General features: G+C 34.5%; 1 protein-coding gene across 1 annotated transcript; it reads left to right on the forward strand.

Moving 5' to 3' along the window:
- Positions 1-1223: 1223 nt before the first annotated feature.
- LOC117121908 (protein SSUH2 homolog) lies at positions 1224-10838 on the forward strand. The gene is made up of 10 exons (XM_033267304.1): positions 1224-1509; positions 3425-3864; positions 4384-4551; positions 5620-5630; positions 6678-6740; positions 7646-7749; positions 8477-8569; positions 9065-9167; positions 9541-9645; positions 10510-10838. The coding sequence occupies exons 2-10, from the start codon at positions 3429-3431 to the stop codon at positions 10654-10656; spliced, it is 1230 nt and encodes a 409-aa protein (XP_033123195.1). The 5' UTR covers positions 1224-1509; positions 3425-3428; the 3' UTR covers positions 10657-10838.
- Positions 10839-13923: the final 3085 nt, after the last annotated feature.

Consider the following 13923-nt stretch of genomic DNA (forward strand, 5'->3'; position numbering starts at 1 on the left):
CCGTAATCATAGAAAAAAAACCAATAATGGTCTAATGAGGATAATATTACTTCACGGGCTACTACAATAAAATACTCAGTCTATGAATTTTATGTTTATGTGTGATTGCTAAAGTTAAGATTTATCATTTTGTTTCATTGCTTTTAAACAAAATTGCCATGGCATAAGCCTAGAAAGGGGTGACGGAAAGTTAATAATAATTAATAATATTAACTTTTCCCATGTCTGTATTGTAATTGTATAAAAGTTATTTATTAAATAATAATTAAGTACAATTCAGTAACCAGGCATAGAGAGAAGATATACCTGAAGATGTGAGAAACCTTTCTGTGTTTAATTTTAACGCTTTTGTGACTGCTCTTCGATTATTTATTAGGCAGTTTTAATTTTTAAATTTTAATGTTTGTGTAATGGTGTTGCATTGGAGAGCCGCCTGATAGTACTTATGTACTTTTGGCAATCCACGGGGTGCTCCACTGTTTGTTTGTATTTTTGTATGTTACCTGGAAATTGAATAAAATAAAAAAAATAAAATAAAAAGAAGGGGCCTAGGCCAGGGTCATATTCTGCATAGGCCTAGCTTAACGTGAAAGAGAATGATCGCTTAGANNACGTGTATGCACACAGTCTGTCTCTTATACACATCTAGATGTGTATAAGAGACAGTATATATCCAATCTGCAGACTGCAGTACTGTTTCGGTCGTTAGATCTTATCAGTGCAGCTCAGGATTTCAAGAATGAAACATGACTGACTCAAACATGGCTTTTTGGGGTTGTTAAGTCTGAGCATGGATCTATTAATAGGTCTATGGTCTGAGTTTACATTTGGTTTCGCCTACATAATTGCTGTTTATGACATTTTTATTTCAAAATAGTACTAGTAGTGTGCTGCGCTTTTCTACGACGGTGACGACAAAATTCAAATTCGGCAAACTGGGTTCAGCAAACCGGGTTTCATGTTTTCGGTGAATTGGATTCGGCAAACTCGGTTTTCGGCAAAGTGGGTTAAATTCGGCAAACCGGGTTTCGACCAACTGGGAGGATACCGCATCCGCGTTTTCATCCCAAATCTTTCATTCAACGATCCATGTCACTGATGATTCCATCTAGCCTACCGGCCTCTCTATACATTTATTATTGCTTGTTCAGCACACTTTAATTTATGCATTAACAATACCAATCATTCGGTCATCAATTAACAGCAATCAAATGATAAGTGCGGCCTTCAATGTTAACTTGAAATCGGTACAGAAATGATCACCATTCATCAGGATTATTTCAGTGCGGACGACAAAAATGTGTTATGGTAAGATGTTATGGTATGTAGCCATAACGACTCTTAAGTTCAATAACATATCGATCGTGGCCTGATTCAATGAGGAAAATCTGGGTGTTTGGGAATCAGCGAAGCGTAGTAAAATACAGAAGAAGGTACTCCAGAGGTCATCGTTTCTATTTTGCTCTGTTGTCGTCTCAGTTCTAAGCTGGTTTGCTGCATCACTCGAAGGTAAACGTCCTAATTTAAACAGTGATTTAATTATAAATATTTACTTAACATTGCTACCTTATAAATTATGGAAATTAGAATTAGAAATATATTACTATTACCGGTACATAGGTTGTCATGTGTAAGTTTACTGCATCACAAAGTGATGAGGCCTCCTCGGACATCACTGACATTAGGTCTTACCACACCCAGGCCAGGGAGGCGTGCGACGGCGAATGATTAGGCGAATGCATTTTTTTTTTAAGCTGAAGAGGCCTAGGCCTTTTTCAGGTATTTACGTATTATTATTATTGCTGTTATTATTGCTGTTATTATTGTTATTATTATTATTATTATTATTATTATTATTATTATTATTATTATTATTATTTTGACCTCCTACCGCACATTTTTTTTTTTTTTTTTTTTTTAAATTTTTGAAATGTATTTCAATTGTAATATTTATCGTTGATTAATTTATATTTTATGTGTGTGTGGTAAAAGCAATAAAACAAACAAACAAACAAATGTTTACAGGCAGTTCTAATTCTGCCGGAGCATTTACCCCCCCCCCCCCCCCCCCCCCNTAACCCCCCCCCCCCCCGAATGTTTTCCCCTAGACACTCGGAAATTGCATTCTTTGCTATTTGGGGTTGTATTTACAACTAAAAATCTGTTAGGAATCATGCATTTTTTCTTGAGAATGCATATTTCTGCCATCCACAATCGAAAATAGAAAGCTAACCCAACTCCCAGGTGTAGTGCATCATTTATTTGTGTTTGAATGTATAATAACAAAACCAATCCTACTTTTAGTACATTAGATGATGAGTAACAAGAGATCTAGAAATTATACGTATATATTTTCTTTTTTTTTTGTTGTTGAAAATATTACATTTTATACATGAGATTTTGGTCGAGCATGAGACAGACCTTCAATGCGTGAGTCCAGTGGCGTAGAAAAGTATTTTTCATTGGGGGGGGGTTGGATGATTGGCATGTTAGCGCCAATGTGTGCGGACAGGGGATGTGCCCACCCCGGAAGCTGGAAACCTTGTTTTTGCAAAATAAATTGGTGCACTTTTAGTGAAATTTTGATCAAAATGAAAATAAAATTTACCATTAACAATATGCCATATCTGTATCTGTGAGATATTCACAATGCTTCCTTGTTTAATGCTATAACCTTTAACCTTTTTCTTACATTTACAGAACAATTTTAGCGTACCTAAAAAGTTCCTCCTTGCTATTATAATCAATAAATTCCTCATCAACCGATATAACCTTAAAAATTCTTGGAATTGATATAAAATTAATGATGTCGTACACACCCTTCAGTGTGAAAATGTGGCTTACTTTGCAAGCACATCTAACATCTACGGAAAGAAGAGATTAGATTGGTACCATATAAAATAATATTGTTATCAACATTAATACATTATGCTAATTTTCATCTAGCGCAAAAGACATTTCAAATTATTTCTGTGACAGTCTTTTTAAGTGTGTAAAGCTCATTTTATCCCATACATAGTTAAAATATTGGGGGGATGATACAATGGACCATCCCCCCCTTGTCAAATATTTGGGGGATATATTTTCACTCCACCGGGTTCTACGTGTGAGTCTCATGCCGAATGCGTGAGCCTTGACGTGTATGCACACAGTCATGTAAAAAAACTGCTCAAGGTTCTGTTATGGATAGGCTACATACACACAGGAGAGTGACAAAGCTATACTTCGTGCATCTCTCTCTCTCTAGCCATGCACGGAAGAATAAATGGATTTTTGATCCAAATAGTCAGGATGATTCCTTGAAAACTACACCACTGCCCACACACACCTTCTATACAATTGATAAACTGAAACATTTATTGTTTATGTAACTCCAAAATAATTTTTGTTAATTTGAAATTATCATTGTGTTCTTTCATACTAGCATAATGGACAATGGACAAAACCAACCCTCGCCATACCCACCTGGTCAGGTGAATCAACAACAAGCAGGCTACCCACCACCTCAGCCAGGCTATGGTGGGGCACTCCCTCCACAGCAATATCCAGGTTATCCACAACCTCAGCAACCCAACACTGTCCCGCCACAAGGATATGGGGCCCAGCCCCCTCAACAGCAACCTGGTGCATATCCACCTACAAATAGTATTACAGTGCAATGGTATGGAGCTGTGCCCCCTCAGCAGCAACCAGGGGCATATCCGCCTACAAATGGTACTGCACTGCAGCAAGGTGTACCCCCTCAGCAGCAACGTGTACCCCCTCAGCAGCAACGAGGGGCATACCCATCTACAAACGGTGCTCTACCAGCGTCGGAAGGCCAGGTAGGTGCACCGCAAGGCCAGGCACCTCCCCAGCTAGCAGGTAAGTGTCTTACAATTAGGCCAAACAGTGAACCCATTATTATTTAGGATAAGGCAAGTATTTCGGTGTGAATCACTCCAAGGAAGTCTGAAGATTTGCTTCAGGATCCTTTTGGTGGTGAATTGGGCAGTACACCGGGAGACAATCCCCTACTCTTTTCTGAAGAGTGTACTGCATTCTTTAACGTGCACATGGGCCATATTGAACACGGGACCAACAGCTTAAACGTCTCATCCGAAAGACGGTGGGCTATCGTTCTTAAATTTAAAGATGTAGTGGCAAAACAGGGACACATGTCCCATTCCCCCCTCCCCCCAATTGCTCATGTCTTAAATTTGGCTGTTATTCATATTTCAATCTTTTATTTTTAGTATGTACCATAGGCTTCATGTTTACACAGATCTGTGATATTTATATTGTGTTCTGTAATTTTGCATCTTAATTTGAGAGAATGTACCTACAACAAGTTTGCATAGGAGTCTAAATCTAAAATATCCATTTTAAAAATATTTTGGACAGCCTGGGCACCTTCATCAAATGAGGCTAATGAACCAGGTTACAAATGGGATGATGGTCCTGACTCCGACCCTGAAGACGATGACAATGCTCAAGAAAAAGTCACTGAACTTCCTTCAAACCCTAACTTCACTCCAGTTCCTGGCTATGAAAGTGTCATGTTTGCTGATGGTAAATTTTATCACTACAGTACTACTGTTTTTTTTCTTCCAGTTTAGTTGTCAAGTATTATACTCCCATTAAATTCAAGTTCTTTAATTTGCTCACATACATAGAGTATTATGATCCTATTATTTTGTTGTAATAGATATTGACTTTGTTGAATTAATAAATTTAAACAATAACATTTTTTTTTTAAATTTCATGTTGTTCAAGATCATCTTTATTTTCTATCAACATCTATATCCAACACATTTTTTATCCTTTTCGCAACTGTTAAAAAAGAAAATAAAGTAGTGATACATTTAACAAATTATAAGATAAAAGAGGGTCCAATGAATATTTAATTGACGAACATACCTTTCAGCACATCTATAAGCCTAATCAAACTTTTTCATGTCTTTATTTATTAATGTATAGTTTTCTATTGAACAATATTCATTAACCTCATTTTTTATTAAATGAATACGTAGCAAATGTTCTAATTAATATTTATTTTGCTTTATATATTAGCTTTCGGTTGAAAATTTGAGCTTGTATTCTTTCATTTCTTTCTCTCCTAGTTTCTTAGTAGAAGTCTATTATATCAGTAAACATTTAATTGTAGTTATGTTTTTATTAGATCATTTTAATACAAGCAGTGCATATTATGTTATTACTGGTCTTTATTCAATGAAACATAAAAATATAAAACAGCTGCCAGAGGCTAAATTGCATATTATATGGACATTGTATTTAAAAGATGAAATGTGAAAACAAAACAGCTGCCAGAGGCTAAATTGCATAGTATTATATGGACATTGTATTAAAAAGATGAAATGTGAATAACAAGAAATAATAGGAAGTCCTTAATATGATCTCCAAATATATACAATTGTCAAATATACATTGATTGAAAAAACGCTATTATCAAGTTACCCAAACCCAAGGCAAACATGTTATAGACGTATTAACAAGATTATACTGACACAGCTGACACTAAAACTTCAAAATAACATTTATCCAAAATGAAGTGAAAGAATGTAATTTTTGAAAGTTTGTCGGATTTACTCTATCTTAATTAAATGAATATATGTTCAGAAAAACCAGAAGTATGTCCTCAATCCTGCAGCAGCTACAACCAAAGAGTTGTATGTGTACTGTCTTTTATACACAACTAGATGTGTATAAAAGACAGGGGTAAGAGAAAATAATTTTTGTTTTTTTTACATTCAAGACAGTAACTGTCTGAGCCTCTGAAGCCGGGCACACACTGATGAATTAATGGTATAAAATATATTATTGGCCCAAAAAAAACCCCAAAAAACGAATGGTTTATATCATCCCCACCCACATGTCTTCTATAATATTGGTTAAAAAAAAAAACTTTTTGAAAAGAAAAAAAAAAATGTTTTTAAACATCAGCATACAACTCAATGATGATGTTTGGCTTTAGCAAAATAAAAATGAAAAGCCTCCCTCCCTCATCACTTTTCCAGCCTAGATGGGATGATAAAATCATTTTTTTATTGAACATTAATATGTAAAATTAGTTAAGAATTTATATATATTTATATTGTAATTTTAATGAATTGTGTAAATAAATTTTCAGCTCATAGATTTATATTTTTGATATTTAGAATTTTTCAATTGCAAATAATAGTATTTCAACTTTTAATACGTTTAGTACTTTGGTAATTTTTTCAATTTTAATGTATTTAGCAAAAAATCTCAATGTCTATTTATTTCCAATATGTATGTATATTTTTGTAATGTAATGCAATCAAATCCAGCTTTTTGCTTTCAATCATAAATTAGGTACCTGAATAAATAAAAAAAAAAAAAAAAGAAAGAAATAAACACTGCACTGACATTCTTGGCCGATGCAATTTTGAAGAATGCAATGATCTGTTTATTATGCCGACAACAATCAGAAGACTGCATCACATCTTGTAGTGCTCAAGCGGTGTGTGTGTGTGTGCACATAGTCCTTCAAAGGATTAGTGTGTTGTTAGTGTCAACTAATTTTGTGTTTATGGCATTGAAGTGTTAGTATCATTATCAAGACTTGTGTTTAGGTTTATGTGATAATAGTTTTTTTTTGCAGTTTTAGCATCATGATGTTTCTTGTAAACCTCAGTTGCTCAATTATCTTATAGGAATGTCACAACTGTTTTTCAAGAGGCTTTGTCAGATGTGGACGTTGCCATGGAAGAGGAAGGGTAGGTGAAAAAATTCTGATAACTTTTAAAGATGATGATAATGGTGGTATTTTATGTAGTGAATAATGTAGGGACCTGTATTTTGATTGATTGATTAAATATTGAATTATTTTATATTAGTTCAACAGAGAGAGTGTATTTAAAAAAAGAGTTTTTTGCTTTCAATTAAAAGTTATTTTCCCCTTGAGTTATCAGATACAAATTAAGGAGAGGTGAATTTTTTTTAACATCGCTTCTGAATGCCTTAGGCTTAAAAATAAGTGGAAACAAGAACTAGTTAGTTGGTGCAAGGTGTGAATGAGGATGAGTTGGAAACAGTATGATAGTTAGTTAGAACTGAAAAAAATATGAGTGTTGAAGGCAGAACTGGTCTGCCTAGCAGGAGTTTGGTATGGGGGAGAAGAAAATACCATTCTATTTCCCTTGCATAGTCCATTAAACTTGCAGCTAATCAGTGTAAGGATTTTGTAAAGTATAATGTAAATCAGTGTAAACCAAATATCTGTCTCATTTTTGATTTCTTAACTTTTTTTTTCTCTGCTTTAAATGAGCACTTTAATGTCATATTTTAGGGTTTACCAAAGTTTTACCAAAAATTGACTTCATTTATTAATATATTTCCTTATGTTCTGAATAATAAACGTGTTATTAATTAACAATTAAATGATAAAATAAATAATAATACTTAATCTGGAAATGTTAAGTGCATAGAGTTTTAGATATGCGCTATATAAATATAAAAAAATAATTCAGTTATGTGTTATTAAATAATCTAGAAAAAAATTAATATGTTTCCAATATCATTGCAGTCAATTTCATTAAAATAAAAGGGGTGTGCAGCCTTGATAATATACGTGAAATGAAACATAAACATTAAGTTGTTAAATTTGGTTTAATTACTTCAGGTTCGCTGTACTTCCTGCCATGGATCAGGGCAAAAACACGTTCATAGGGACGGGGAAATGGTCACCACCACTTGTCATTCATGTCATGGTAATGGAAGAAAAAGGTGAGCTGCGGATCATGTAATTAATCAATACAGCAGTCATTGATATTTTTTCTTCACTTACTGCCATTTTCTAATATTAGGCAGTCATTATATTCTTTTTTAATTCAATTAAATAACCATTTATTATTGTCTTCTTTGATGGTCTTTTGTGTTATCAGGGTAAAATATGGGACTATTGCTGATATAAGGTACTTTCTGGATCCCCTCAACAAGAAAGTACTTTGCAAGAACAACCATTGCCAACTGCAGTGATTTTATCACAGTGGCAGAGCATCAGAGTGGTATTCTGTTCTGTGTTGCTGGTTTAATTCCTCCACATTCCATATTTTCTTTGCTACACTTTACTTATTATTATAGTAATAATAATAATAATAATAATAGAATTATATAGCACTTAACGCCAACAAGGCCTCTAAGGCATTATTACTTCCAGTCATTGGATCAACCCCATATGGAACACGTACTCAGCTCCCTGGAGAAAATTCCATAATCTTTCAGCTTTAATCAGCGCATTTTGTGTTTGAACCTACTGGGTGCCCATTTGTACTCCTGGGTGGAGAGAGATGACTGTAGATAAAATGCTTTGCCCAAGAACACAAGCAAAATAGTCATTTTCATATCTTCAATTAATTGAATTATATTTATCCTAGATTTAGATATCCTGTATTGATTTGCCTCAAACCATTAATTAGTATAATTATGTTAAATTGGTTCAACTTATTTGCAGGTGCTTCCGATGTGGCGGTGATGGACGTATTACCTGTCCCATTTGTGAAGGGTGTAGGCAGTTACGATTCTTTATCAAACTGTTCATTAATTAGTAAGTGATTCCATGAACATGGTATTGTTTAGTTATTTAATATTAAGCACAGGAACCAAGGGATATGCCAGTAATTTAATCACTTTCTAACTGGCCATCTCTTTCACAAGATGCCTTCACAGTTACAGAATTGAATGATGCTCTTTAAACTGCTGCCTTGTTCAGATAAACTGTTGTTCAAACTAACCATATAATTATGGTCAGTTTAGCAAAACAAATCCAGTTCTATGCCTGCGTAACATACTCGTTGTTCAGCTTACCAAAACCATGCAGTAAGTTTAACAAGGCTGACCATTGAAAATTACCAGGCTGTTTTTCCGAGCATGTAAATCCAATGATACTATTGTGCATCTCTGAACTCTGAAAATGTATCTATCTGGCCAAGTATGCACAAAATCCTACTATCTGTAATATGCTGAAGAGGTTTGGTGAAACTGTCAATATATTTTAATGATTGGCATAGAACTGACACATTGAATGTCATTCTTTTTACAGCACCAACCACCTAAGTGATTATATTTATGAGAAAACAGATTTGCCTGATCACCTGATTCGAAATGTGAATGGCCAAAATTTGTTTGAGCAGACTTTAGAATATGTAAGTTTTCAGGAAATCAATCTATTTTGCTTAAATGTAAACGCTTCTTTTTTACTTGTTGTTCCCCCACCCAACCACCCCAAATGCATTTCAGTACATCAAGATATGTTGCAAATATCCAGGATAATATTAATGATAATATGAACAGAGATGGTTAAAACCAATCCAAGATATATTTTTACTTATTGTTTATATCCATGAATCCCACACTGTGGTGTTTCAATTCCCTGTTTTTAAGACTTTGTCATCTAATAATTTAGTTGTTAATAACAAGTAAGTGCTGACGGGTTTACCATTGGGAAATTCTGAAATCTACATTATTATTATTATTATTATTATTAGTATTATTATTGTTATTATTATTACCTTTTAGGTTTGGCCAATCTCTCAGTACACTGTGCCTGAGATAAACCAGAATTCCATTCGTATAACTGAGGCGCATCGTTCTGCTTGGCCAAATGAGAGGCAGCTTCAGCAGGTTAGGCAGTTTTTTTATTTTTATTTTTCAAAATTATTTGTATATATACGTCAGTTGCATAGCAGGGAAGAAATTAAATAGATATTCGTTTCTAGGGGAAGGTCAGGGTGTATCAGGATATTACACCTCCAAGGTCCAGTTTAAGTGGGTCGTTTTGTTAGGATCCCTTACCTGTTAACTATACTACACTTATTTCTCTAATAAAGAATGTTATATAACAATACAAATCATTATCATCATCATTATCATCATCATCAGGCCACTGCTGGCCGATGGTCTCCACAAACTCTATTTTGGTTTGTTCTTTGCAGGATTTGCCCAGTTCACACTAGAGGCTCCTTCTGGAAAAGATTACTCCATCTCTAGTTAGGTCTTCTTCTTCATCTTTTGTGTCTGTATGGCGACCATACTTTTAAATTTTTGGCCTACCTGTTATGGTCCATGCGAGCTACATGACTTGCCCACTCCCACTTTGTTTTAGACAGTTTTTTTCAGATACATCTTTAATCTTTGTTGCCCCTCTTATATCTTCATTTTCCCACTCTTTAAGTCTACAAATATGTATTGTTAAACCAGGAAAATTAGACCACAATTTAATTTGAAGGCACAGATTGTATCCCTTTTTGTCAGTTAAATAATAAAGAAGATACCCCCACCACATAAGCACATGATTTCATTGTTATGTGCTATGCAATACGATATATATTAAAATATTTAAGGTATAACATTAAATCTTGAAATATTTGAATTGCATAAGGTAAAGATTTATTAGTAATATAAAAGCTAGTAGCATTTAGTGGTTACTGGCATTTCACTACAGCTGTATATTATTTTTTAGGTTGGATTTTAAATTCTTTTTTTCAGCGTCAAATTCTCCGGGCTGTTCCTGTCAGTGAAGTTCATTACAAGTGGAAGGATGTAGACTCACGATTTTGGGTCTATGGTTTTGAGAATGATGTTTATTGTCCAGACTATCCTCAAACTTGTTGTTGGGGTTGTAATATCCTCTAAATCTGCATAATCTTCTACTATAAACTAAAAAAAGTTAAATTTAACGTAAGTTTTAACTCTTACATGTCTTGTAATGATATTATGTGTACAGTAGTGACTTCACCCAGGATACTTTAATTTTGTTTTTAATATAAAGTTAAAAATAACCTATACTAACCTATAACCTATAACCTATACTAACCTTGAGCAATACATTTTATCTACATTGCTTCAGTCTACCCAACTGTATCAATAGGTACCAGCAAACTGCTGGGAGTAACCTGTGGTGGACTAGCGTCCTTACCCAGGGGAAGCATCATGCTCTCATCCGCTTCATGCTACAGAAACTGGGGATAAACTCCATCCCCTATGGGCCGTAGTGGCTCGGCAAGGATTTACTTTTTACACGCCATCACTGCATTGTTAACCTGCCAACCAGCCACCCAGCTATTGATTTAATCAAAAGCTCAAGGAACAAGAACATTGTATTGCTTATTTAAATGCTAAAAATTGCAAAGGGTTGCTGTTAAACCCTAGTAAGTGATGAGCATGATATTGAATGTAGTGATTTTGTTTATGTCAAGCGATAAAAGATATTAATAATAGGTGTAAGGTGTTCGCCCTTAAAGTACCAGAAGCAAGATGTGCTGCTTAGCTCAATGAAAAAACCATTGAACAACTGCAACTTCTTCCATTGTCCTGCTGCTGTGATGTTTAAGAGCATGAAATAACATTACCAATAAAGGTAGTAATAGTGATATGAAGGAAAACAATGTATTAAATGGTCTATATGGAATATATATTAAATAGATAAATAGTAACAGTGCTTATTAAAAATATGTTATAATCGTATCAAGCATAGCCCTTCAATGAAGGTTGTGTGAAAAAGGGTGTCTGTCTGGATTCGAACCAGCATCTTGCAATCAAGACGAGTATCATACATCTACAGAGACTTGTAGGGGTATGTGTAGATCCAACCCCCCAGGCACTTTCTTTCATGCACTCGCCTGACTGAAATGCTCACACATAGTGAAGGTATGGTTAAGCTAGAAAAGCTTAGGTCGCCGCTATATATCGTGTGTGTATGTATTTATGTAATAAAGAACTGTTTGTATGTAGACCTTGGGTACTGTATAATTGATACATTTAAGGAGATTTTGATTGTGGACATGATTGAATACTTCATGGACATACTTCCAAAAATTATAAAGTGAAAAAGTTGTTCATTAGCTGACAGTATTGTTTAGTGCTATAACAAGCTTTAAACTGCATATTTCCCAAAGATGTGTGTCCACAAACAGGTGTACATATACTATGGTGTTACTTGATATTTTAATACAGTATATGCAAATTTTTTTACTCTTTTAGTGGTACTCTTGTCTCCATTCAAAATTATACTTTTAAATGTAGTTTTAAAAAAGTTTTCAGTATTATAAACAATATAACAAAATTAACAATTTAAAAACGTACTGAGCATTCAGTATAACACGTTAGGTAGTGCAAAACCCATTCCTAATATTGACAGGCGTACCTACGTTTTTATTTGTATAGAGTTTTACAAGTATTTTATCAAACACAGTTATTTTTAGTTGAGTTTATTGTTTCGGCGACCTAACGAATATATCTCCTTTGGGGAAGGTAGCTGTGTTTTTAATGTAATAATGTTTATAAATATCTAACAAGACAAACAAATGAAATCGAACAAATTAATAATTAAAAATGTATGTTAACCTTTGTTTTAGTATAGGTATTTATAATGGTAGGTATAGGTATTTTCTCTGGTAGGCATCTTGTACAGGACACGTTCCCTTTTTTGGTCTACCAGACTCATTACGTTTTGAGTGAAATTAAAAAATTATGAATTATACTGTACTGAAATCTAAGCACTACGAAAATATATGATAATATTTATAGCCCATAAAAACACCCAGCTATTTTTATTCACAAGCTCAAGTTACAGAAACATTGTATTGTTTATTTAAATGTTTAATATGTTGCCCCATTAAAGTGATATACAGTATTGAATGCAGACGTGAGTCTCACGCATTAACTTCCACCTCACGCCCTCATGCGAGGCCTATAATTATATTCTCACGCAAGTGATTTTGTTTTTGTCAATCGATGAAAGGTAATAATTATAGGTGTGCGGTGTTCTCCCCGGTATTAGTTGCAGAAGCAAGATGTGCTGCTTAGCTAAAAGAAAAAAACCATTGAACAACCGCAACTTCCATTTTCTTGCTGCAGTCGCGTATCTAGAAGTCCTAAAATGGGAGGGGGGCTCGATAATCAGTTGAGGGGCGCTAATTTGCAAAATAGGGTTATCTTTACGTGATTTTTTTTTGGGAAGGGGTGCGAGTATTTTTTTTGGGGAAGGGGGATGAGATACGCCACTCTTACTGCTGTGATGTTTAAGAGCATGAAACAACATTATCAAAAAAAATTAGTAATAGTAATATGAAGGAAAAATATGTAATCAATCAATCAATAATGTTCTGCTGGAATTAAGGCACGTCCCTCAAGAAGAATATGTAATACTGATGTATAAAATGGCTGTCTCTTATACACATCTAGATGTGTACAAGAGACAGTATGTGTACAGTAGTGACTTCACCCAGGATACTTTAATTTTGTTTTTAATATAAAGTTAAAAATAACCTATACTAACCTATAACCTATAACCTATACTAACCAAAAAATAAAACACAAATTTAACAGGACCACAAACCATCACTGGTGGAAGTGGTTTGGCACAGTGGAAATGGTTTGGTTTCCCAACCTTGAGGTCGAGTTTTCAATGCTTCACTGTGTATTTCACTTGTGTCCTTGAGCAATACATTTTATCTACATTGCTTCAGTCTACCCAACTGTATCAATAGGTACCAGCAAACTGCTGGGAGTAACCTGTGGTGGACTAGCGTCCTTACCCAGGGGAAGCATCATGCTCTCATCCGCTTCATGCTACAGAAACTGGGGATAAACTCCATCCCCTATGGGCCGTAGTGGCTCGGCAAGGATTTACTTTTTACACGCCATCACTGCATTGTTAACCTGCCAACCAGCCACCCAGCTATTGATTTAATCAAAAGCTCAAGGAACAAGAACATTGTATTGCTTATTTAAATGCTAAAAATTGCAAAGGGTTGCTGTTAAACCCTAGTAAGTGATGAGCATGATATTGAATGTAGTGATTTTGTTTATGTCAAGCGATAAAAGATATTAATAATAGGTGTAAGGTGTTCGCCCTTAAAGTACCAGAAGCAAGATGTGCTGCTTAGCTCAATGAAAAAA

The sequence above is a fragment of the Anneissia japonica genome, unplaced genomic scaffold, assembly GCF_011630105.1.
Source record: "Anneissia japonica isolate Jap-2015-1 unplaced genomic scaffold, ASM1163010v1 scaffold352_len1594369_cov220, whole genome shotgun sequence".
Taxonomy (NCBI): domain Eukaryota; kingdom Metazoa; phylum Echinodermata; class Crinoidea; order Comatulida; family Comatulidae; genus Anneissia; species Anneissia japonica.